The sequence below is a fragment of the Artibeus jamaicensis genome, unplaced genomic scaffold (genome assembly GCF_021234435.1).
Source record: "Artibeus jamaicensis isolate MK-2021 breed Jamaican fruit bat unplaced genomic scaffold, CSHL_Jam_final contig_484, whole genome shotgun sequence".
Lineage (NCBI taxonomy): Eukaryota > Metazoa > Chordata > Mammalia > Chiroptera > Phyllostomidae > Artibeus > Artibeus jamaicensis.
Window position 1 is genome coordinate 10,371,244 of NW_026521859.1, and position 24,759 is coordinate 10,396,002.

Sequence of the window (24,759 nt, forward strand, 5' to 3'; positions counted from 1 at the left end):
AGCAGACATGGACAGATAAACAGGTGACTGTGGAAGAGTGAGTAAATGCAGGGTGGGAAAAGGCAGGTTTTAAAGAGTAGCATAGGGCTTTCAGTCAAGGTGGAGGCATAAGTAAACACAGCTTGCCTCCTCGAACAACCACATATCAAAATTACAAATATAGAACAACCATCGCTCAGACCCATCAGAAATCGAGTTGAATGGAAGTCCAACAAGTACAGATTTAAAGAAACCACACAGGTAGGAGGGGTGGAGATGTGGAGGCGGCCTGGTACCACACCCCCATGTGGTGGATAAAAATTCAGGAGGGGTATCTCGGGAGCAAGGAGTCCAAGCCCCACACCAGGCCCCCCAGCCCCGGATTCCAGTGTCACTAAGATAAGTCCCCATTATTTCTGCTTGCAAAAACCAGTGGAGATTGAGCCAGTGAAAGAAACTTCTGGAGTCCCAAGTACTTCCTCTTAAAGGACCCACACACCAACTTACTCAGACTCACTCCCTCTGAGCTCCAGAACCTGCATAGCAGCTTGAAAGGCACCAGTGGCATAAAGGAAGGAACTGAGATGTCTGGCATCAGGGCAAGAGCTGGGGGACAGCTTTCTCCCAGACAGAAATGTGGGCAGAGATCATTGTTCCTTTTCTGAACTCTCCACTCACAGAGCCACAGAGCCAGCAGGTGGGTGCCTTATCTAAGACTCCATCAACCTGGCTAACGCTGTCTGCCCTGCCCTGGAGATTCCCTGAGCCTCCCACCCACCTTATGGGCCCACCCAAGCTGTTAACAGAGGCTTTTCCATATGAATGGCTGGTTGTGGTACATGCTTCACAACTTTCTAAATCCTACCAAACAAGCAACAGCAGGCCTCAGTAAGCCCCCAGCGCCCATGTGTCTTGCTAAGTGGCACCACACCTGGCATTAGCAACAGCCAGCCTAGGTTCACAGCTTGGCTTCACCTGGGAACCCATAGCTCAGCCTATAGGTTCCAAGGTGAAGTATTGGCCATCTTCAGATTGCTTTATAGTTCATGCAGAGTGAGCTCCAGGCAGAACACTGGTGGGAGCTGACTTTAGCCTGCACCACCCAAGAAACCCCAAAGCCTATGCAACCAGTGGACAGTTACAGACCATGTCAAAGCACCACCACCCTGCCCCTGTAGAGCTGATCCTCCACGGAGGGCAGAGGCTGGTGGTCCATGGTCGCAGCCAGTCCCTACAGCTAACTGGCCTGGGTAAATCCCTCCCATTGATCTGACAAGAGCAATCAAGGCTCAACTACAAAAGGAGGATGTACTCAGCTTACATGAAGGGTGCACCTCAAGTACCCAGCCTGGGTGATAGGGGAGGCCGTGCACTGGCTCCTGCAGGACACCTACTACATCGGGCCACCCTACCAAGACAGGGAGTCAAAGCAGCTTTATCTAATAATAGAAACAAATGCAGAGAGGCCACCAAAACAAGGAGATAAAGAAACATGGCCCAAATGAAAAAACAGATCAAAACTCAGTAAAAGAGCTAAATGAAATGGAGATAAGCAACTTATCAGATGCAGACTTCAAAACACTGGTTATAAGGATGCTCAAGGACTTAGTGAAGATCTCAACACCACAAAGAACTGTCAGAGATGAAGGTTATACTAATTGAAATAAAGAATAATCTACAGAAATTCAACAGTAAGGTAGAAGAAGCCAAGAATCAAATCAATGATTTGGAACATAAGGAAGCAAAAAAACAATCAATCAGAACACCAAGAAGAAAAAAGAATCCAAAAAAATGAGAAAATAAGGATAGTGTAAGAAGCCTCTGAGACAATTTCAAGCATTCCGACATTTACGTCATAGAGGTACCAGAAATAAAAGAGAAAGAACAAGAAATCGGAAGTCTATTTGAAAAAATAATGAAAGAAAACTTCCCTAATTTGGTGAAGGAAATAGACATGCAAGTCCAGGAAGCACAGAGAGTCTCAAACAAGATGGATGCAAAGAGGCCCACACCAAGACACATCATAATTAAAATGATAGAGGTTAAAGATAAAGAGAAGATCTTAAAAGCAGACAGAGAAAAGCAGTTAGCTACCTACAGTGGAATTCCCATAAGACTGTCAGCTGATTTCTCAAAAGAAACTTTGCAGACTAGAAGGGACTGGCAAGAAATATTCAAAGTCATGAAAAGCAGGTACCTACAGCCAAGATTGCTCTACCCTGCAAAACTACCATTTAGAATCAAAGGGCAGATAAAGAGCTTCCCAAATAAGGAGTTTCTCATCACCAAACCATTATTATATGACATGTTAAAGGGACTTATTTAAGAAAAAGAAAATCAAAACTATGAACAATAAATTGCAATAAATACATATCTATCAAAAATTGAATCTAAAAAACAAACTAAGCAAATAAGAACAGAGATAGAGCCCTGGCTGGTGTGGCTCACTGTTGAGTGCCAGCCTATGAATCAAAGGGTCACCAATTCGATTCCCAGTCTAGGGCATCAAATGCCTGGGTTGTAGACCAGGTCCCCAGTAGGGGGCATGGAAAAGAAAAACATATTGATGTTTCTCTCCCTCTCTCTAAAAAATTAATTAATTAAATATTTTTTTAAAAAAGAAGAACAGAGATAGAATCATGGATACAGAGAGTGTTTTGATGGTTACCAGATGGGAGGAGGGTGTGGGGAATGGGTGAAGAGGCGAGGGGATCAAGAGGTACAAATAGGTGGTTACAGAACAGCCATGGGCATGTAAAGTACTGTACAGGAAATGGAGTGGCCACAGAACTTATATGCATGACCCATGGACATGAACAATGGGTTGGAGATTGCCTGAGGGAGTGAGACGTGCTGGGTGGATGGGGGGAAAGGGGGAAAATTTGGGACAACCTTAAAAGCATAATTAATAAAGTATAATTTTTATTTCAAAGAACCTACGCACCACAATGTTCATAGCAGCACAATTTACACTAGCCAAGAGTTGAAAGCAACCTAGGTGCCCGACAGTAAATGAATGGATCAAAAAATTGTGGTACATATACACAATGGAATTCTATGCAGCAGAGAGAAAGAAGGAGCTACTACCCTTTGCAACAACATGGATGGAACTGGAAAGCATTATGCTGAGTGAAATAGGCCAGGTGTTGAAAGACAAATACCATATGATCTCACCTTTAACAGGAAGCTAAACAACAAAACGAACAAGCAAACAAAGACACTGAAATAGAGAACAAGGGGACAGTGACCAGAGGGGAGAGGGCAGGGAATTTAAGGGGGAAGGGGGGGAGGGATTTGGAGGAACAAATGTGAAGGACGCAGGGACGAGAGCTGGGGGGGTGGAGATGGGAGGGAGGTGGGGAGCACGGGATGGGGTGGGGGCTGGGATGGGAGAAATAGACAAAAAACTGTACTTGAAAAATAACTAAAGAAAAAAAGTATAATTTTTAAAAATTAACATCACCAAAAAATAATAAAAAATAAGATGAGTATAATATGATCTTATTTCATATATATTTACATGTATAAGAAATAAATCTTATGCATATTAAAAACATTAAAATGTTCACATCAATTCTCTACAGAGATGAAGTTATTGTGATTTTTTTAATACTTTTATATCTTCAAAATTTTTACAATGAATTGAAATTACTTTCATTATAACAAAACTTGTTAGAATAATGTTTTCAAAATTTTTACTGTAAAAGAAATATAAACGGAATGGCACACAAAACACATAATATAAATACAGTTTCACAGCTAAACACAAAGCCAAAACCCAGGACAAGAAACAAAACAATCCAGCCCCACAGTCCCCAGAGCCCTTTCCCGGAGAAGTGGCCACTTCCCAGACTGACCCTCACAGCAGTCATTTCTTGTCTTTCAGACTCACCACCTACATACATGTGCATGTACTTATTCCTAAATATACAGAATTTAGTTTATTTTCACCACCTTTTATTTCTTTTTTAAATTATTGTTGTTCAATTACACTTGTCTGCACCTACCCCTCACCCTTCGCTTGCCTTTGAACTTCACAACAGCAAGCACTCGCACAGCACATAGTGTATGCCAGGGAGCCATCTAATCTGACAGAATGGATTGTCCTTCACGACAGTAATTGTGTGGCAAAGTGAAGACAATGGGTACACTTCTCTGTCAGTCATGGGCCTCCCTTGCTTGTGGTGCCTGGAAAGTTATAATTTTTTTCATTTTTTGAACATTTGAACTTTGCCCAAGTTCACACGGAGGCTAAGTGGTAGGGCTGGGCATTAAACCCAGACTGGCTCCAGAATCCATGTTCTTGGCAAGGATGTCAAGCTACCTCTCAGACTGCTGGCTCCTGGTCAGAATTTCCCCACCATGTATGCCTCTTTGCTGGACCCTTACTTACTCTAGGAGAGCAGGCACTCTGCAGGGGGCTGCGGGCTCACTGATGTTTCCAGCTGTCACTGCAGAATGCGAGGGGCTGACCCTTTGGTCGGAGGATGTTGTATTGGCGATACATCCCTCAGAATCCAGGAAATCCTTGTGTTTAGTGCCTACAGCACAAAGATACCACAATGTCATTATGTTGATGAAAACACTTTCCACTCCATATTGTTCCCCAGACTACAATTTTTAAATTAATATTTTTTAGCATTATTGTATATACTGGGGATTGTGTTGTTATCTTACACACATTTTCCTTTTTAATTCTCATAACTACCTACAGACTTAGGTATTTATCCTTCCATTTTACAGATGAGGAAACTGAGGCTCAGAAGGTTAAACAACTTGCTCAAATCACATAGAAAACAAACATCTTGGCCCAGATTTGATCACAGTTCTTATGACGCTGGAGCCTAAAATCCTGACTGCTCTGCCAGACTGCTTGCGCCTCTACACAGTCTACTCTGCACTAAGTGAGAGAACTAAGAGCTGACTCGAGCTATGTATCACTGCTTGTTTACCGAGCATCTCAACACAATTTCCCAAGGGATTTGTTTGTAAAACACTAATGAATGTAGCTGGTGATCAAAACCCAAAGAACTGTCTTCAGAAATTTCCATGGGTTCCCCTCACAACATAGTGTCATCATTCATTTCTGTACACAACTTCCCCACCGGGCTGTGTCTCGGTCATTTCAGTAGCACTCAGAACAGGGCCTGGCACAAAACAGACGCTCAATGCTGGGCACCACAATTACAAGTCAGGGAGGCCCATGACTGACAGAGAAGTGTATCCACTGTCTTCACTTTGCTGTACAATTACTGCCTCGTGAAAGACAATCTGTTCTGCCATCATTGTATATGGGTGTGCGCCTTGTCCATTCACATTTTTAAAATGTCAGATAAGTGGATAGTGCATTTCTTTATGCATAACTTCATAGAGCACAGAAGTCAATAGACTTCTACCACAATGTAACTTGTAGTTGTAAGAATACTAGAAGCGTTAAGATTCAGACTTCTCTGACTCTTGAGTGCACTTTTAGATAGACTGCTGTTCCAGCCCTGGGGTATCATGCTGCACGTGAACAGGATATACAGGAGTCATCTGTAAATTCCCATCATCTGTCAGTGGGACTGGTACTCAGACAATTTTTTGTTCATTTCTCAATGAATAAAAAAATTCATTTGGCTCCCTCTCAAAATCATATAGCAAGTGGATCATACCTTCTACACTCTTGTGAAATCTTAACCCCACCACCAAACCCTTTACGCATTTTTTATCCTCACCCAAGGACATTTCTTTTTCATTGCTTTTAGAGAGGAAGGGAGAGAGAGAAACATAGATGAGAGAGAGAAGCATCCAGCCTCCCGTACGTGCCCAGACTGGGGATTGTACGTGCCTGCACTTCGAGATCAAACCTGCAACCTAGATATGTGCCCTGATCAGAAATCGAACATGCAACCTTTCAATTACAGGACAACACTTCAAACAACTGAGCCACACTGGCCAGGGCCAAACCCTATACTCTTGAGAGGATTGTCTGTGAGTCTACAACATTTGAAGACCAGCTGAGCTACCTCCTCCCCTCACACTATCCTGATTCTAGGACTGTCTTCATTAGAATGAAAAATACAGATTCCAAAACTCCATCACAGAGCCTCTGATTTAGAATCTATCCAAGTGAGGCCTGAGAACCCGCATTTTGAAAAAGTGCCCCTCCCCCACAGCTCCTGCGCTCACATTCCCAGTGATTTTCCTCTTCTGCAAGCCTAGCTCCATCAGAGCACTGCACCCCACCTGTCTCACTTCCTGATTCCCAACTACGCAGTATTCCCTGCATTGGCCTGGTCATGAGAACCACCTTGGAGCACTTGTTCAATAACAAGCAGGTTTCAGGGCTCTGACCCAGACCTGCCAGGGAAGACCTAGGAATCAATGTGTTTCAAAAGCACCTCAGGTGACTGATCCTCAGGACCAGCCAAGTGTGGGAACATGCTGGAGGTCCTAGAGCAGCCCCAGGAATAGTGAAGGTCAACCGGTTCCTTCAGGTGTGAGTAGTTGGGATGGAGTGGAGCCCAGTGGAGGGGTGAGAAGAAGAGCACAGGTCCCTGGCAGCCAAGGAAGAAACCACCCATATACTGAGCCACAAAAGCAAGTGTCAAATACAACACATTCCACACGCTCTGATCACAATGCAATACAATTAGAAGTCAATAATAAAAAGACAGCCAAAGCATCTGTGAGCATGGAAACAGATCACACTTGTAAATATTTTGTATTTAAAAAAGAAATTGTAATGAGAAACATGAAGTACTTAACAATCAACAATATAAGTACTATATATCAAAACTTGTGGGGTTCAACTAAAGCAGTAATTAGAAACTTGTGCCTTAAATGTATGTACTGTTTTTCACTGAATATAAGACACTATCCATTGTGATACCATTATTATTATATGCACCTTAAAAAAAAACAGCAGCTGCCAATTACACTATGGCAAAAATAGTGGCTGGCTGGTGTGCTTCATCCAGTCCCCGGAACATCATCCCATAAACAAAAGGTCCCCTGTCCTGGCACCTACAGGAAGCAACCCACTGACATTTATCTCTCACATGGAGGTAGCTCTTGCTCCCTTCCTTTCTCCCTTCCTGTCTCTCTCTCTAAAGCAATAAAAATAAAACTTCCTCTGGTGAGGATAAAAAATTAAAAAATAAACTATGGCACAATCTTTTATCACTTAGAATTTTTATTTTATACTTACCGAAGCAGTCTTTTAGACTTAGATTTTAATAACATATTGCACGCATGTGCATATTTCAAAAAGAAAAATACAAGCAAAATCAACTGGTTAAGGCATTCTTCAAACCATCCTCACATGTGAAATCTGATTACTAATTCACTTCTCCGCTCAGTCACTGATGTGCACGTTTTCCGCCTCAGTCGGCCTCAATGCACGGACGACGCCGGTGAGGCAGCATGTCTACACCAGTGCCCCTCTACTGCCCCCGGAACTCCCCCCAAGCCACAGACCCTTCCAGCATTGCTCAGTCTCACGCAGCAAAGTTCCTGACAACCACTCCACACCTGCCTCTGGGCCCTCAGCACGGCTGGACCGATCCAAATTCAGAGGTGGAAAATGTTCATCTTGGAACTGATGGGTTAAAGTGTAAAAAAAAAATTCCAAAATTAATGAACTAAGCTTTCAATTCAAGAAGTGAGAGGGGGAAAAAGGAATAAATCCTCCAAAATGATAAGGAAAAGGAAAGCAGAAACGAATAAAATGAAGATTATCAGTTTTGTCATGGGAAAAAACTAATAATGCAGATAAGCAAAGTTCAAGAAAAAAATCTGAACACAAGTGTACAGTATTATGAAGAAAAAGGAGATCATAATTATAGCTAAAATGGAAATGATTTTACCTATAAAGCAATTGAGAACCCAAAATGTCAAGTAACATGTTCAAGATTACAGAGCTATGAAGTATAACTTATAAAAATGTAGTTTAATGTTACAAGATATGTCCAGAGGATATCCAGCCATGCAATATGAAAAACAGACATTTATTGAAGAAGATACAAGGAACACTGTACGGAGGACAATGATGCCTCAGTCCCCTTCAAAGTAGGCACCTTGGGACCTCACAGTTCTTTCAATCGCCATCAGCTGACCCATCATATTTTTCTGAATCTCACTGATAATCTGAAATCTCTCCCCTTTTAAAGGTGGTTTTGGGAAAAGTCAAAAGTTGCAAGGCACCAAATCTGGGCTGTAGGGGAGGCTGAGTCACCTGGGTGATTTGATGTTTTGCCAAAATCTCTGCACCAGGTGCTGGCTGGTGTGGCTCAGTGGATTGAGTGCCAAGCTGCAAAGCAGAAAATGTCGCCACTTTGATTCCCAGTCAAGGCACATGCCTGGGTTGTGGGCTGGGTCCCAGTGCGGGGGCGGGGGGGAGGGGTGGTGAGAGGCAACCACACATTGATGTTTTCTCCCTCTCTTTCTCCCTCCCTTCCCCTCTCTCTAAAAATAAATAAATAAAATCTTTTTTAAAAAATCTCTGAACAAGATGTGATGCATTGTCATGATGAAGCTGCCAACCACCAGTTGCCCATAGCTGCAGCCTTCCGAATCATCCAAATAGTTTCCATGGAAGAACGTTCAAGCTTTACACAAAACCTGACACAGATTCATTTCTCTACTCAGTCATTTTGAATGCCATGGCCACACAGCACACATGCTCACTCAACAGCATCCAACTAACACAGTGAAGTTGTCATTGTTCATGCATGCACATTCCAGTTCACTCTCCTTGGCTGCCAGGTTATACCGATGTTGCGCAAACCATTGTCATTGTATTAACAATGGCTGGACTTTTTCTGGACAGACCTCACACATTTAAAACTTCCATAGCAAGTTATAAGCTAAAAGGAAACTTGTAACATACATGATAAGAAAGAGTTAATCATGACATATGATGATTTTTTATAAATTTATAAGATGAAAATAAATACTCAAAGAGGAAAAAATGGGCAAAATACACAACTAGGTAATTCATTAAATAAAATACACACACATACATACAAATAGCCAATATACATTTGGGGAAAAGTTCATCTTTCCTAATACTCAAAGACCTGAATTTAAAATGAGATTTGCCATCAGTTTGCAAAACCCTAAGTTGGTCCCGCTCGGAGAAATGGCATTCTTGCACATTGCTGGTGGAAATGTCTCCCTCTTACTAAAGAGCAATTTGGCTGTGTGTTTCCTCCCAAGTCTGTGAGAAGTGTACTTTCGATCCAATGGTTCTACTTCTAGAAACATATCTATGTAAAAGGTACATTTTATCCATGCGAACACAGAAAGGACTCACACATGTAGAAAAGAAGTAAGATCAAGGGCAGAGATGTCATCTAGGTTCTTATATATAAATTTTGAGTTATTTATTATAGCATTTACTTCCAATAACTTTTGCACACAGGTTTTAATTGCTGTTGTCTTTTCATAGCATACAAATATTTAATCGTATATTTCCCACTAAAGGACTTGAATGTTGACTAAAGCAAGAACTGGGTGTTACAGATGGTATCAGAGGAACCCCTTCAAAAGTTTTTTGGTTTTTTGAGGGGTTTTTTTTTCATTTTTAGATGCAAAATTTGAATATATTACATAACCCTGTGCAGTGAGCAGTGAAATCACACCTACAGATTTAGCCCATTTCCTTGTTTGCCTAAGACGTCTGTGTGGCAACACTCTAGAAAGTGGCCTGTGGCTGCTACAACAGGGAAGACATGTGACAGGTAAGGACAAAAGGGCACTCTGTGCTACACTGGCAAACAACATATTCTCCAGATGCAAGTGATCACAAGATCTTTCTAGAAGTAACTCAGCCTCAGTCTGCCTCCCACAGCGCTCAGGGAGAAGAGCCCGCACCTCCCACTCTGATCCGATGCTCCGATGCCTAGAGTGACAACAAGGAACTTTAAGCCGGTCAGTCACCCCCCCATGCCCGGTTCCCAGCGCTGGCCCCACTTCTCTGTCTAGCTCTCTACGTTGTGGTGAGGAGCCAATAAGCTAAGGTACATCTTCTTGAAAGGGTCACCATTTATCATAATAATTGTTATTCCAATGCAAAAAGGTTCGGTGAGCCATAACGTAGGAAATTCTAACGAGCTGCCACAGCACTATGACATGAGGCAAGACGATGCAACCGAAAGGACCAAGCCAAGGTTCTGGTGACCAGAAAGAAATTCAGGGGAAAGGGAGAGTTTACAGAAAAGCCTGCTTCTTTGGAACCATCTGTAGAATCCAGGATAACTACTGCCATCTCTTTAGGTAGGAATAACATCTTCCACAACCAAGGCTCTTTCACACACCTGTCATCTGAGCTTGTTCAGACAATGGCATTGTCCGGAATGGGGAAAATAATACATCAAACCAAATTTGCTTAATGTGGATACTCTTTAACATTCAGTTTCCCACTCCCATCTATCTGCCCAAAAAATAACCTAAGGAAAACCCCGTTTTGGGTCATAGGCTCCCCAAGAAGGAGTGCCAGCAATGGGCCCTCTCTGCCGGAAAGCTGTGTATATACCCACAGTTGTGGATTCATCTTCAACTGGTTTTTGGAGCCCTTCTTTCCTGAACCCCATGAGCTCAGATGTGGTCTCCTGAGTGACACACCTACAGAGCAGAAAAGGCAGCCACCGATCTCTGGCTAACTCGGTTTGGGGATCTCAGGGGCTGGTGCTCCTAAAGCAGACACACGGAGCCCCTCGACCCCACCCTTAAACCAGCAGCTCCCTCCTTAACCCAGACTGACCTGCAGAGAAGTCTGGGGCTTCAAGTGAGAACTCCAGAACCTTTCTGTCCTGCTGACCTAGGCATGGTGGGCAATTCCTGATTCTACCTCCTGGTGCTCCAGAGGCCCCACTTATAAGTGGGTGTCGTGAGTCATAGCTCCCTCCTCTCCCTGCACTTGTAAAGAAAAATGAGGAGGTCGAGGACCTAGACACAGAAGACCAGGGACCAAGCTAAGATGTGATGGAGAAGAGAGAGAAGATTTTACAACCCCTTTTCGCAGCATACAGGCCACTCACCTATAACAGGTAAATGCCAACCTGGTCAAGTACTCTGAGGTTTTCTGAGAAACTGTGGTTGTTCTGCTCCATGACATTGTTCTGTCAAGGTGAATGTGCCCCAAACATCCTCCACAGGCTTAAGAACCAATGACAGAACTATCATCCATTATTCAATTTAAACTTTAATTTCCTTAAAGTGGTCATAATTTCTACCTGACCTGGCCCATCCCATACAGTACTACAAACCTACTGATATATAAGCAAAAGGAAAAAAATGAAAGAGTATGGACTTCAGAGACCAGAAGACTCCTGTCAAATCCCAGCTTTACCATTTATTGACTGAAGCTCCGGGCAGGTCAAACTTCTGGCTCCCTTTACTCATTTGTTATATATGGGGTGGGGCGGGGGAAGGCATGAGAACGTTAGGAGGCCCAGAGAGGTCATTGATGAGACTCTGCTTTGAAGCTGCTCTCTACCTTGTTAGATCTTGGGTTAATACGACACAAGTAGTTTTTTGAGTTTTTCTTTCCAGTATGTCCCCAAGCTAGCCTCCTTTTAAACTTGAAATGGTGTCTCCTGGCTTTAGTACACTTGGATATGAAGATCAAATCCACATCCAGCCCTCCTGAGTTCTTCCACTTAACTGTATCTCCTCTCTACTACAGCCCTACCAGCGTCTACTTTCTCCAGAACCTTCTCCAGCTCTCCGGGGCAGGTCGTTCTGGTGGTGGAGGGGCTCCGACAGCCCTGCGGGCCGTTTCCGGTGTGTAGACTCATCTGTGCACGAGTTCACTTTAAATATTAAAAGCAACCTGGAGACAAAGAAAAGACCTTTGTAAGAGTGATTCTCGGTTCGAAGGGCCCCAGAGCTCTGATGAGTTCTCTCCCGGCCTTCGAAGGGCCCACTGCCCCACACACCCCAGGTGCACCTGCCGTTTTCCACCTGTGGGTCTTCCCTCCCCTTCGCCCGGGGATGGCCCACCTTTACGCTCGGAGGACTCCAGGAAAGATGCAGTGTTATCAACGCACCGACTGGCAGCTGAACTGCCTCAGGTCTAGCGAGGAACCCACGAGAGCCTAAGGCGAGAGGGACACGGCAGCCGCCAGCTCCTCTCACCTTGGGAGCGCATTTCGGCGTTGCTAGGACACCGGCCCAGCGACGCGCGGTCGCGGGGGTTGGCGCCAGGCGGGGCTTCCAGGTCTTCCGCCCTGGGCGTCTCAGGGCCCAAGGGTCCTCGGCTCGTGATGGAGCCTTCTGAGATAGACAGAACTAGAGGCTCCAGCCATGGCACGGCGTCGTGGGGAAGGGCCACTGGAGAGTTTGCTCAGCGTTTGGGGTTTTGTTTTGGGTTTGTTTGTTTTTAAACAGTTGTGGCTCTTCGGACAATTTCATTATTGGAACGGCAGTCTCTGGTGGCAGTGAAGGATGAGCCCTCCGCGAAGCGTGCAGATGCCCGCTCATAATTGGCATCGATTACACACTATCACCTACCGCGTCCAGAGCGGTTTTTCTGGGCCAGGCACCCTGGCGGATGCTATCTATTCCTTAGGCAGCCAGCTGCATTTTTCAAAATAGAAAGCTGAATCTGAGCAAGGCTTGCTCAAGGTCACTCAGAAAACTGACATTATTTCCAAGTTTCCTTGGTCCAAATCTACCACTCTTCCCATCATACCAACTCGAATTTATCTTACTAATCCTTTCCAGCATCTAATAGGTCTTGCATGGAAAGCTTTTCTCCAAGGCTAATTTAAGTCCCTCAATTCAAATTCAGATCTTACTGCTCCCTATGTGAAGTGAACGAATTTAAACCGTGTTTTTATTTTTAACAACATTTCTTTCACAGATTATAAAATCAGTGGTCACTATAGAAATCTTGGAAAACATAGAAAAGTAGTGTTAACACCCACAGTCCCACACTCCAGGTCAACCATTTTTTCTGGGTACCTAATGCTGTATGAAAAATCACCCCCAAACCCTGTCACTTTAAACAACAACTGTCCTTATTATGCCATGATTCTAGGTGTTGGCTAGGCTCAGCTAGGCTGTTCATGCTGCGGGTCTCAGACACGGTTGCAGTCAGAAGGCTCAAGTCTCTTCATTCATGTCCAATAAGCTGTGCTGGCCATCAGCAGGGTCCTTGGCTGGGGCTCTGGCCAAATCACCCACAGACAGTTTTCCCTGTGCTTCCTCGCAGCAGCTGGCATTCCAAATAGGAGCAATCCAGGACCGCTGGGCAGCAGCTGCACTGTCATGCATGCAGGGAGAGGAGACCTTGACCACACCTCTCAATGGGAGGTCAAGATCACATTGTGAAGAGCCTAGGGTGTGAGGGACCTTGCTGTGACCATCTTAGGAAACAGCGTCTGCCAACCACTGCTCATACTTAGGGGTTATTTCCCACCAGTCATTTTTCTACGCACATATATATTAACATAGTTGGAAATAGAGCACATTTACAATTTTCTCTCATGTTTTTTTTGTTTAACATTATATCCAGAGCATCTCCTCTTATTAAAGTTTAAGAAAAACACATTTTACCCATTTAATTCTCTTACCCTGTGGTAAAAATGGTAAGTTTTACAATAGAATTGTTAGCCAGGCAACAGCATCATTATTAATGGCATGACCCAAGAGGCTGCGATGCCAGGAGGGTGGAGATTTTTCTCTGTTTTGCTCACTGCTATACATCAAGTACTTGGCACATACAAGCACTCAAAAACCATTTGTTTAATGAATGAATAAATGGATGGATGGATGCTACAATGGCCTGAACTGAAACCCTCCCTCTCCTGTTTGGATCCTCCTGGTAGGAAAGAGACCAGGCCCCTAACCTGCACTACCAAGTTCCAAGTCATCAGGACCCATCTGTTAGTCCAAGGATTTCAGGGCTGGTGGGTGGATCCCAGAGTCAAAATGTAATGGGCTGCAGAGCAAGAGTCCCCTGAAAATAGAAGAAAACCCCACAATCATTGACTGGGGGAAGGGAAGAGGAGATGATGCAGCATTTAAGATACATCACATGACAATGGCTAGTTAACAGCTGTGCCTTCCTGAAAGGAAGAGGACTTAGCATAAATGGTGTACATGATGCTGAAAACACTCAGAGACTCTTGATATGTGGGGGTTGCTTATACTGTGCCTGCATGAGAGGCAAGGGGTGGATGCCAGGTCACTGGGAACTCTTGCCCTGACTAAAGATGGCAGCCAAAAGAAGGTAAAAGATACAGGGAAACTGGCAAAAATGGTGGACACGAACACAACATAGGAGGGGCCAGATATGGGGTCACAAAGGAAGTTCTGGGCTGAGCATTTAAAAGGAGGGCAGGCTGAAAGAGGAGAGAGAGAACCCACTCGGTCTGGAGTAAGAGAGGAGGTACTTCTGCTTCTTTGAAGGACATATAGAGAAGCCACTCTCGTGGGACGTGTGCCTCCCAGGGCTCCACCATGACCCAGTGTAACTCGGCACATGGCTTCCTGAGTCACTGCATGGAGGCTGAGAGCAGCGCACCCCTGATCCTGAAGGAGGGAGCTGCTGTGAGAGGATGGGACTCTGAAACCCACAGGGCACATTCCAGAGAGGATGGAGACGTGTTTGCGTGACTGGCTGATGGACAGATAAGGACGTGGGGGACTTGTGGGCGTGGTTTTGGCCTGTAGCCTTCTGGGGAGCAAGGGAAGCTCTGGGTCTTGTGGGAGAGGAGGGCTCTGAGCAGGAGTGCCCTCGGCTCCCCTGAGGTTGGAATCCTGTTAATAAAAACCCATTTCCTTTAACACTATTGTTGGGTCATATGTGAAGGTGCCAGGTAGCTTTCTCAGTAACAAAAACTGTTGAGTCCTGTGAACTGCTACTCATAAACTTCCTGTGACTCTGCAGCTTTAAACCTCCAGGGCCACTTTGCCTTCATCCCTAGATGCCTCCTGCACCTTGCCTGCTCCAATGGCAGGCCCCGAGGTTTGGCAGGGCACAGGAGCCACCTGAGAAGTCCTGGTGGCCCAGGGAGCTCAGGCTCAGTCTGCGGGCAACCAATACCAGCCGGACTGCTGGGGTTGGGCAGCAGAGGTGAGGGTCGAGGGTGCTGGGAGTGTCCAGCAGCCCAAGGCTTCCTTCCCTCCTGAAACCCTGTGAGCCTCGCTGGGAGGGCCAGCACCACCCGACAGACTTCTCCAGGGTTCCCCTTCCACCTGGCTGTGGTGCTGGAGGGCCCCCCCTTGGTTATGTGTCCCCCCCAAGCCTGGCCTGGAGGTCACCGTGGAACCCGTGCAGGAACAGAGGGGCCTGACACATTGAGTGAGGCCAGTCCCAGGAACCTGAGGTCAACTCAACATTCTCTAGGACCCTAGAGCTCAACAGTCTAGGATCCTGATGTGCCATGAGCCTGGGTCTAAACGAGTCTGGGAACTTTGGACTCCGGGGTCACCACTGGCACACACAGGGTTTGTGTGGCTAAGTATTACGTTGAATCATATGAAGTTGCTGTTTTTGTAGGTCAAAAATGGTTGCATATAAGCAATTTCATGATTCAGCCTAATGGTAAAAAGTGCATGCCTCCAGCAAGTTCCGTGGAGAGGTCAGCAGGTGTGTTGCGCTTAAGGGCCACTGCTCCCTTCTGGCCTGGGGGAGCCCACTTCATGTTCACTGGCCCAGGGCTTGACTCTGAGAAGGGGCAGGAGGCAAGGCGGTGGAAGCAAGTGGACGGCGGGCTGTTGCAGGCCCGGGACAGGGAGGCTCGGTTCCGAGTCTCTCTGGGCTCCCATGCCTCCTGCAACCCAGACCCTTGAGAGCAGCTAGGGCGGCTCTAAGAATTAGGTGCCCAGGGATCAGAGGAAAACAGACAACAGATGGGGAAGAGCATCAAACTACCTTGTTCCTTTTGGGTCTTGGCCAAACACAAATAACCTGCCATAGAGAGAAACTTGAGCCTAGAAGGATGTTAGTATTTGATAGCTGAGTGGTCTAGAACATTGGTAAAAAGCATCATGCTTGGCAAATGTTAGGAGTTGCCAACTAAATTGCAGAGAGGGGTCTTAAACACTACCTCTCCCCCCAACACTACTGCCAACAGCTGCTACAGGGGAGCCTCTTCCTCAGCACCAAGAAAAAGGTCACCACAAACCCTCACCGACCATGCTTGTCCCATGAGTACACACCAGAGGGCAGTGTAAGCCAGGACACGAGATGGAAATTTTGGCCAGAGATTCTCCACTGCAGCCTTCCCGCTGGCATCACAAGGACTCATCCAAAGAGGGCGCCAGGAAAACGGGTGCTGAGTAGATTACGGACTCAAGATCACCTCTGAAAATCTTCAGTGATAGGCAGAGGAGCTCTGGCAAAGATGTGGAGAGGGCACACTAGCTACCTCCAAACTTGCTAACACCAAGAGCTCCCACACCCCAAAGGGTCTTCCCATCTGTTCAGGACAGGGCAGTTCCCGAGACCCTCTGATGTGCCCTGCGCTGAGCTAGGATCAGGGGTTCTAAAAAGCTCAGCCCTTTCCTCGGCTGGTACCTACGCTCTGTCACTCTTTTCACGTTCATTATCTCACTTACTCCTACAACAGTGAAGTGCTGTAAGAATCATCCCCATTTACAGATGATAAAAGACAGGCTCAAATGCGTTGAAGAACTAGTCCAGTTAGTGACTGGCAAACTTGGAGTGTAAACCCAGTTTCTCCAGATTCAGAGCCTGGGCGCTCACCACTGCACCAGAGCCTTCTTCACATGTGCTCTCAGCAATGGGGGGTCCACTTGCCATCTCAGTACCATGGGGGGGTGCCACTCCCATCACAGGCTGTCAGAACGCCCAGGTGAGGCCTAGGTGGTGCTCGTCCTCAGAAGCACAATTCCCTTGGCTTAGGTATCAGAGTAACATAAATAAATAAAATTTTAAAAAATACATATACCATATACAGATATAAAATAGGCACACAGAGTAAGGACACCAGTATGTGAGTGCAATGTCTATCCTCTACAGATTTAAGAGCGAGAAGGCTGAATTTGATGGGGTTGTGAAATTTGTTGCATACAAGATGTGGCCCAAGATGGGATGACTCACTGCAAATCCCTCAGCAGAAGAATGACGTGGCATATGCTGTGAGCCCTCATACCCTCCCGTGGCCCCTCCAGGTTCAGTCCCCACTGCTCCTGCCTGCTCTGTGTCCAGCAGGCTGATCTGTGACCTATACCCTCAGCTCCCTTGGGAGGCACTAGAGGAAGGAAAGAGGGATGGAGTTAAGTGAAGTCAGGGTTTTTATTCCCCTGCTCCTTCCCTGTTGGGAAGTAGTAGTCTTCCTAAGGCACAGCTCCCTTCAGGGGCCCTCTCCACACACTAACTGCTCCCTTTCCTGGACCCCGGGGCCCAGGGCAGCAGTACCCTGCCCCATATACACACTCTGTTATTGGCCTGGGGTCTTGCTCCATCCCTCCTTGCCTTTCCCAAACCTCGCCTGCACCTTTGTGACTAGTCCCTTTATTACACTCTGCAACTACCAGCTTGAGTGTCTCTTCTTTCCTGCCAGAGCCTAGTGCTCTAGGCAGATTATCGGTCTGATGAGACGGAAAGGCAACTATCTGGTGAGGACGGTCAGCTCAGAAGGGAGATATAAGAATCCAATCAAACAGAAGGGCCTTATAGCCCAAGGGCATCAGATCTCAGAAAACGAATTTAATTGTTCAGTAATTCCTGTGTGAGCTAGAGAGGTGACAGGGGAAATAGTTAACTTGGTTTCAACCAAGCTGAGAGTAGAGAGATGTTGGCATTATAATAAGAAGTTGAATGGACTTTTAGGGTTTCCTGGAATAGTTACCTGGGGCTCAAAGCTGAAGACAAAGAGGCATTAAGTAACCCATATTCTAAAGAGAACATTTACCAGCGGAGGGCCAGGTTCTTCCTGTGGCCTATTAAAAGTCTGCCAGTTCTCATGACATTGCTGAATATTTCTTACTTCTCCAGAAGAAAAAGTAAATAAATGTTCTGACCTTCAAACCAGCCACTACTGTGCAGATGAGCACTGGGACACACAGTGTAGAACGGCAGGCTCCACAGCTGGACCCTTTAGAGTGCGGGTCTTGCCACTTCCACTTACTAGCTGCGCATCCCTGGGCAAGTTGGGTTCTGTGGGACTCAGTTTCCTCATCTGTACAGGGAGATAACAGTAGTACAGGAGGGGAACTCATTCCGAGATGCGGCATGTCGGAATTAGAGGTCCCAGCCCAGACGGAGGCATAGGTGAATACGCTGTGCCTCCTCTCACAACCAAAAGGAGGACAACAACAAATTTAAAAACAAAAATAACCACAACAGCCAGAAAAATCAAGCTGTATGGACGTCTGACGACTAAGGAGTTAAAGAAGAAACATTCATTCAGACTGGTGGGAGGGGCGCAGCTGGGCGGCCAGGCTGGGGAGGACACACAGAAGGCAAAGGCTAGACAGGGGTGTCAAACTCACTTTCACCAGGGGCCACATCAGCCCTGTGGTTGCCTTCAAAGGGCCGAATGTAATTTTAGGACTGTGTAAATTTAACTGCTCCTTAACAGTTAAGCAAAAGCTCAGCTCAGCGCTGCCACCAGGGAGGAACAAAGTGCCAGGCTGGATAAAACAAGGTGGAGGGCTGGTCGGGCCTGCAAGCCTTGTGATTGCCACCTGTGGGCTCAAGGAACAGATGGTCCCACATTTGCATGCAGACAACTAGGAAGAACAACTGGGGAGCGAGACATACTGCACAACCCAGGATTTCAGTGTCGAAACCTCTGGCAATAAAAACCTGTGGGAGTTACAGCAGTGAGAGAAACCCCCAGCCTCACAGGAGAGTTTGTTGGAGAGACCCAGAGGGTCCTAGAATGTACACAAGTCCACCCATCTGGGAATCAGTACCAGAAGGGCCCAATTCGCTTGTGGGTAGCAAAGGAAATAACAGAAATATGGCTGAGAGCCAAGCAAGCAGCATTATTCCCTCTCGGACCCCTTCCCCACATACAGGGCCACAATGCAGTGACATGGGTGGCCCTCTCCTGGTGAATAACTAAGGCTCTGCCCCTTATAACGTAACAGCTGCACCTAGACAAAAAAAAAATGTCCCTAATGAAAGAATGGGTCAAAGTTCCAAAAATATAACTAATCAATAAAGAGATAGCCAATCTATCAGATGCAGAGTTCAAAACACTGGTAACCAGGTTGCTCACAGAAATGGTTGAGTACGGTCACAAAATGGAGGAAAAAGTGAAAGCTATGAAAAAATGAAATGAAGAGAAATGTACAGGAAACAGTAAAGGGAAGGAAACCAGGACTCAAATCAATGGTTTGGAGAAGGCAGAAATAAACATTCATCCAGAACAGAATGAAGAAATAAGAATTCAAAAAAAGGAGGAGAGGCTTGGGAACCTATGGGACAACTCTAAACATTCCAACATCTGAATCACAGGGGTGCCAGAAGGAGAAGAGGAAGAGCAAGAAATGGAAAACTTATTTGAAAAAATAATGAAGGAGAACTTCCCCAATCTGGCAGAAGAAATCAAATTTCAGGAAGTCCAGGAAGCTCAGAGTCCCAAAGAGTTGGACCCAAGCAGGCACACACCACAGCACATCATAATTACATAAGCCAACATTAAAGATAAGGAGAGAATCTTAAAAGCAGCAACAGACAAGGAGACAGTTACCTACATAAAAATTCCCATAAGACTATCAGCTGATTTCTCAAACCTTGAAGGCAAAAGGGTGTAGGAAAGAAGTATTCAAAGCCATAAAAGGCAAGGACCTACATCCAAGACTACTCTACTGACCAAAACTACCATTTAGAATGGAAGGGCAGATAAAGTGTTTCCCAAATAAGGTCAAGTTAAAAGAGTTCACCATCACCAAGCCCTTATTAAATGAAATGTTAAAGGGACTTATCTAAGAAAAAGAAGATCAAAAGTATGAGCAGTAAAATGACAACAAACTCACAACTATCAACGACAGAACCTAAAACAAAAACAAACTAAGCAAACAACTAGAACAGGAACAGAGTCACAAAAATGGAGATCACATGGAGGGTTATCAGTGGGTTGGGGCAGGGGAGAGAATGGGGGAGAAAGGCAGGAATAAGAAGTATAAATGGTAGGTACAAAATAGACAGGGGGAGATTAAGAATAGTGTAGGAAATAGAGAAGCCAAAGAATTTATATGGAGGACCCATGGACATGAACTAAGGTGAGGGAATGATGGTGGGAGAAGGGGTGCAGGACAGAGGGGAATAAAGGAAAAATGGGACAACTGTAACAGCATAATCTATAACATATATTTAAAGATTAAAATAAAATAAAAGAGATGCAATGTGTCTCCAGCAATAAAGGTATCTGGGAAATGTTGGACTCTGTTTAACCTTCTTTGACTGTTTAACTCTTGTAGCCTCAGGTCTGGCTGACTATCCAGAAAATCAGAATGCCACCCAAAGATAAACATCATGACCCCAGGAAGGAGTTTAATGAGTGTAAAGAGTGTGGATAACTGCCTGATTTCATCTGTTAACTTGAAAATACATTATTCTCTCTGGCAGTCTACAGGACTATCCACCATATGGCTTTACTGTTAACTTCCTATAAGGACAGACCCTGTCCTGGGACGGGTGTGGATTCTTCCTGGCCTGCCACCACTGGGAGAAGCTGCTTGGCCCATTTATGTAAGTTTCTCCTATTAAAGCTCTTATGAATTTGAATATGCTGTGTGTCAGTTCTTCAGAATCAATCCTGAACTTAGACTTTTGGGGCTTTCCCCCAACAAGCACCCACTTCACAAGGTGATTGAGCAGATTAATGAATAAATGCACATAAAGCACTTAGAATGCAATGCAGATGGTAAGAAGCCAGTAAGTGTATGCCTTTTTAAGAGCATTTCCTTCTGTGACTAATTTATATCATAATGAAGAACAAATTCAACTTGGTGCAAGAAGAATTAACAGTATTTGGCCTGTTCTATTGGGGAATGGGCAAGGAGAAAAAATAATAAAAGCTATGTACATTTTTGCAGGTTGTTAAAGGGCTGGACTAGAGGCCTTCGGGGAAGGGGTTGGGTCATCCCCCTTTCCCTGCTCACCACATGCTCTTAGAGGAGGGATGCTAAATCCCTTTGTATCTCCCACTCAGGTGTTTGCACCAGGACCAGGGGACAGACACAGCCTCCAAAAAGATTGGCTTTAGGAAGCAAATGGGGAGGACTACCTCCCGGGGCCAACAGGCTCCTCCACACAAACTCTAAGAAAAACAGAAAAATGGCTGGGCAGGGAGCCAGTTGGTCTGGAAATTCTCCCCTGGAAAAGGAGAGTACAAGACAGAACTGGAGCAAATGTGTACAGTAGATTCAGACATAAATGCAAGTTAGTGTTCAGAGACTAGCCTGGCTGAAAACACTCCAGCTGAAGGTCATCTGATCCATTTCCCCAAACTGTTGAGTGCGGCAGAGGAGTCACTGAGATCGCGGTGGAGGGGCGAGGTGGGGTGTCCTATGGAGCTCTGCCAGCTGCTCCCTCAGGCCCACCTCCACTTTCCACCCACCCCTACAAGCATAAGAACAAACAGACTTCCCAACAAAAAGAGAAAATAAGAAACAAAATCCAGCAGGTTGGCTGACAGGGGCTGAGGATGAAGGTGACCAAAAGTGGAGGACTGCTTTCTGCTCAGATGATAGGAACAGAGAACTCAGGACTTGGCCCGGTGTTACAGTTCATTTGGGAGGACTCCTACCTTTATTGAATACCTAGGCTCAGAGAAAAAAGTAGTATCTGTCCTAGCCAATATGGCTCAGTTGGTTAGAGCATCATCCTATAACTGAAAGGTTTAGGGTTCAAGTCCCGGCCAGGGCACATTCCTAGGTGTGAGTTCAATCTTTGGTCCAGAAGCGTACAGTCCCTGGTCTGGGTGTATACGAAAGGCAACCAACTGATACTTCCCTTTCACATCAATATTTCTCTTTCTCCCTTCCTCTCTCCAAAGAAGCAATGCAAAAATGTCCTTGGGTGAAGATGAAAAATAAAATAAAATAGAAAAACAGTATATATCAATTTCTTACTGAACATCACTTATCAGTTCTTACTACACACTGAAAACACAGTTATCGATATTAGCGTATGGAGGGCTTTGCCCTGGGCGAGGATCTCGCCCCCACTTAATTCTTCGTGACTGTCTCAGTCGGGAGAAATAAAGTGCTGTATTTTGCTGTGTACAGTGCACTCCTGGATACAATGTGTACCCGTGTTTTTGGTCCAAACTTTTGGGGAAGAAATCTCTCATTTTAATTTTTAATTCAGTTATTTTTTTAATTTATATTTAGAAACAAAACAAATGATCATATTCCAGAGTATTGCTATTGCTTTCTGGAGTTACACTTTTAAGGCATAAGCATAAGTAAAATAATTAAAGACATTTATATAGATGAGGAATTAGTATTACCCATGTATAATGCACATCCTTATTTTTCCCTCAAAAATTTGAGCAAAAAAGTGCACATTATACATGGAAAAATACAATAACTTCCCAAAGGTCTCAAGACTGTACAGAGCCCAGCTCACAGCATGTGTCTGTGCTTTGGAGGGCTGGTTACCTGTGCTAACAACTTTTTTTAGTTAGTGGACATTCCGGCTAGTGGTTAGTGGTGCCAGTACCCATTTGGCAGAGTTCTGTCCTTAGATCTCACGTGCCTGACATTTGTATTGTTGCTCCAATGACATAGTGACCATAAGCCTAGATATACCCCAAAACTGGAAGTCCAGACCCTGCTAAGAATCCAGCTTCTACCTCCCAGACACTGGCCGCAGTAAACAAAGACACCAGGAAGGCCCAGTGCTCACCAGAGGCACAGAGGAAGGGTGTGTGTGTGTGTGTGTGTGTGTGTGACTCTCCCCACTGCCCATCCAGCATCCGAGGGGGCTGCAGCTGCCACGTTCCCTTCCTCTCATCTCTACCTCATCCTCTTCTTCAGGCCCTGTCCTACTTGTTCTGTGCTCAGACACCACACCACTTCCTTCCTTATTCCTACGTCAATCATCAGCTTCACTTGCCCTTTTACTCTCTGCTTCTGCATTTTGGTCTTTGCATTAGTCAGCTATTGCTACAGTAATGCTCTATAACAAATTTCCCTAAAACTCAGCGGACTGCCCCAAGCATATATATTTTTTAATTACTCCTGGGTCTGGAGATGAGCAAATATCAATCTACTACAGGCCGGCCTGGCTGGAAGTGCAGTTTAGATGCAGGTTTACTCCCTGGGACTTCTCTCATTCCCTTGGTGTCAGCATGTTCTTCTCATGTCATATGTTCTCATGTCATACAGCATGAGTACAAGAGGGACAAGTGAACTGGCACACTGTCACTTCCACCTACATTCTGTTGGCCAAAGCAGTCTCACGGGAAAACTTACAATCAGTGAGGTGAGGACATGCTCCACCCACGCCACCGGGAGACAGTTCAAAGTCTGCATGTGTATAGTTCTAACACAGGGAGAGTGTGGTGAGCTGAGAACAAGAATTCAACCCAGTGAATTTCATCGTTCCTCCACAGTTCCTCCAAAACATGCAGGGGGTACATAGCTGTTGGTCCTTGTTGTTTTATTTTATTTTTTAAAAGGTTTTATTTATTTATTTTGAAGAGGAAAAGGGAGGGAGAAAGAGGAAGAGAAACATCAGTGTGTGGTTACCTCTCATGCACCCCTACTGGGGATCTGATCAGTAGGCCAGGCGTGTGCCCTGACTGGAAATCGAACCAGTGACCCTTTGGTTCACAGGCTGGCACTCAGTCCACTGAGCCACACCAGCCAGGGTAGTCCTTGTTATTTTAAAATGGAGGAAAAATAGATTCTTCTTCAGTTTTCTCCAACTCTTAGGATAAACTCATGGACCACTTTTCTGACACTTGTGAGGACTGCCTGCTTCCTCCGGACCAAATGTCTCCAGGATTTTCATGCTCAGGAATAAAGCATGGACATGTTCTTCCAACACACTGCAGGCTTTCCAAGTTTCTATTCTGCTTTTTCATTTTCCAGAAACACTCTAATCAGATAGGCCTTTCTCCTGGACAAAACAGGCTTTTAAAAGTTTCAGGTGGTCCTGACTGGGTAGCTCACTTGGTTAGAGCACCACCCTGATACACCAAGGCTGCAGGTTCAAGCCCTGGTGAGGGCACATGCAATGAGCAACCAGTAAATACATAAATAAATGAAACAACAAATCAATGTTTTTCTTCTTTCTCTCTTTCTCTCTCTCTCTTTCTAAAATCAATTTAAAAAAATTTTTTTAAGTCCCAGATGTTCCTTGCTCAGCTAAATAGGGTTCAGACTTAAGGAAGAGGACAGGGTAGGAAAGGGGCAGAACTGCATACATAACACATTTTTCTTTTAAACATTCTTGAATATGAAACCTTCATGTTTAGGAAGCAAGTCTTTCAGAGCCAATGAAGAAGAAACATTCAGAAGCCCCCAGTACTGGAAGCAGCATCCTTCAAACATGGCTTCAATTTATTCTGAGACGGCATTCATACCACCACTGAGCACTTAACTGAAACCACTTATTCTGGTAACAGGCCAGAGAAGTTAACTGGGAAGCTGGCAGTTCCTTTTACTCACAGTGGAGACAGTGGTCTGACTCTGAAACTTTAGCTGCCTCTCAGCATCTCATAGAGATGATGGGAAAGGAGAGAAGAACCCATCACAACAGTCTTCAAGGCACCACTGCTGGCTGAGGACTGTCACCACACAGCGGGACAATTAATAAACTTACACCAAGTAAAAAGAAGTTGGAGTCACGTGGCG

General features: G+C 45.2%; 1 protein-coding gene across 1 annotated transcript in view; it reads right to left on the minus strand.

Annotated features, from left to right (window-relative positions):
• SPATS1 (spermatogenesis associated serine rich 1) overlaps window positions 1–24,759 on the minus strand; it is a 65,129-nt gene that overhangs the window by 13,535 nt on the left and 26,835 nt on the right. Inside the window, exons 5-6 of the mRNA XM_053668295.1 lie at window positions 11,657–11,797; window positions 4,373–4,520 (exon numbers count right to left, since the gene is read on the minus strand). Of these exons, the coding sequence (XP_053524270.1) occupies window positions 4,373–4,520; window positions 11,657–11,762 (254 nt within the window). The 5' untranslated portion in view covers window positions 11,763–11,797. The remainder of the gene's footprint in view (window positions 1–4,372; window positions 4,521–11,656; window positions 11,798–24,759) is intronic.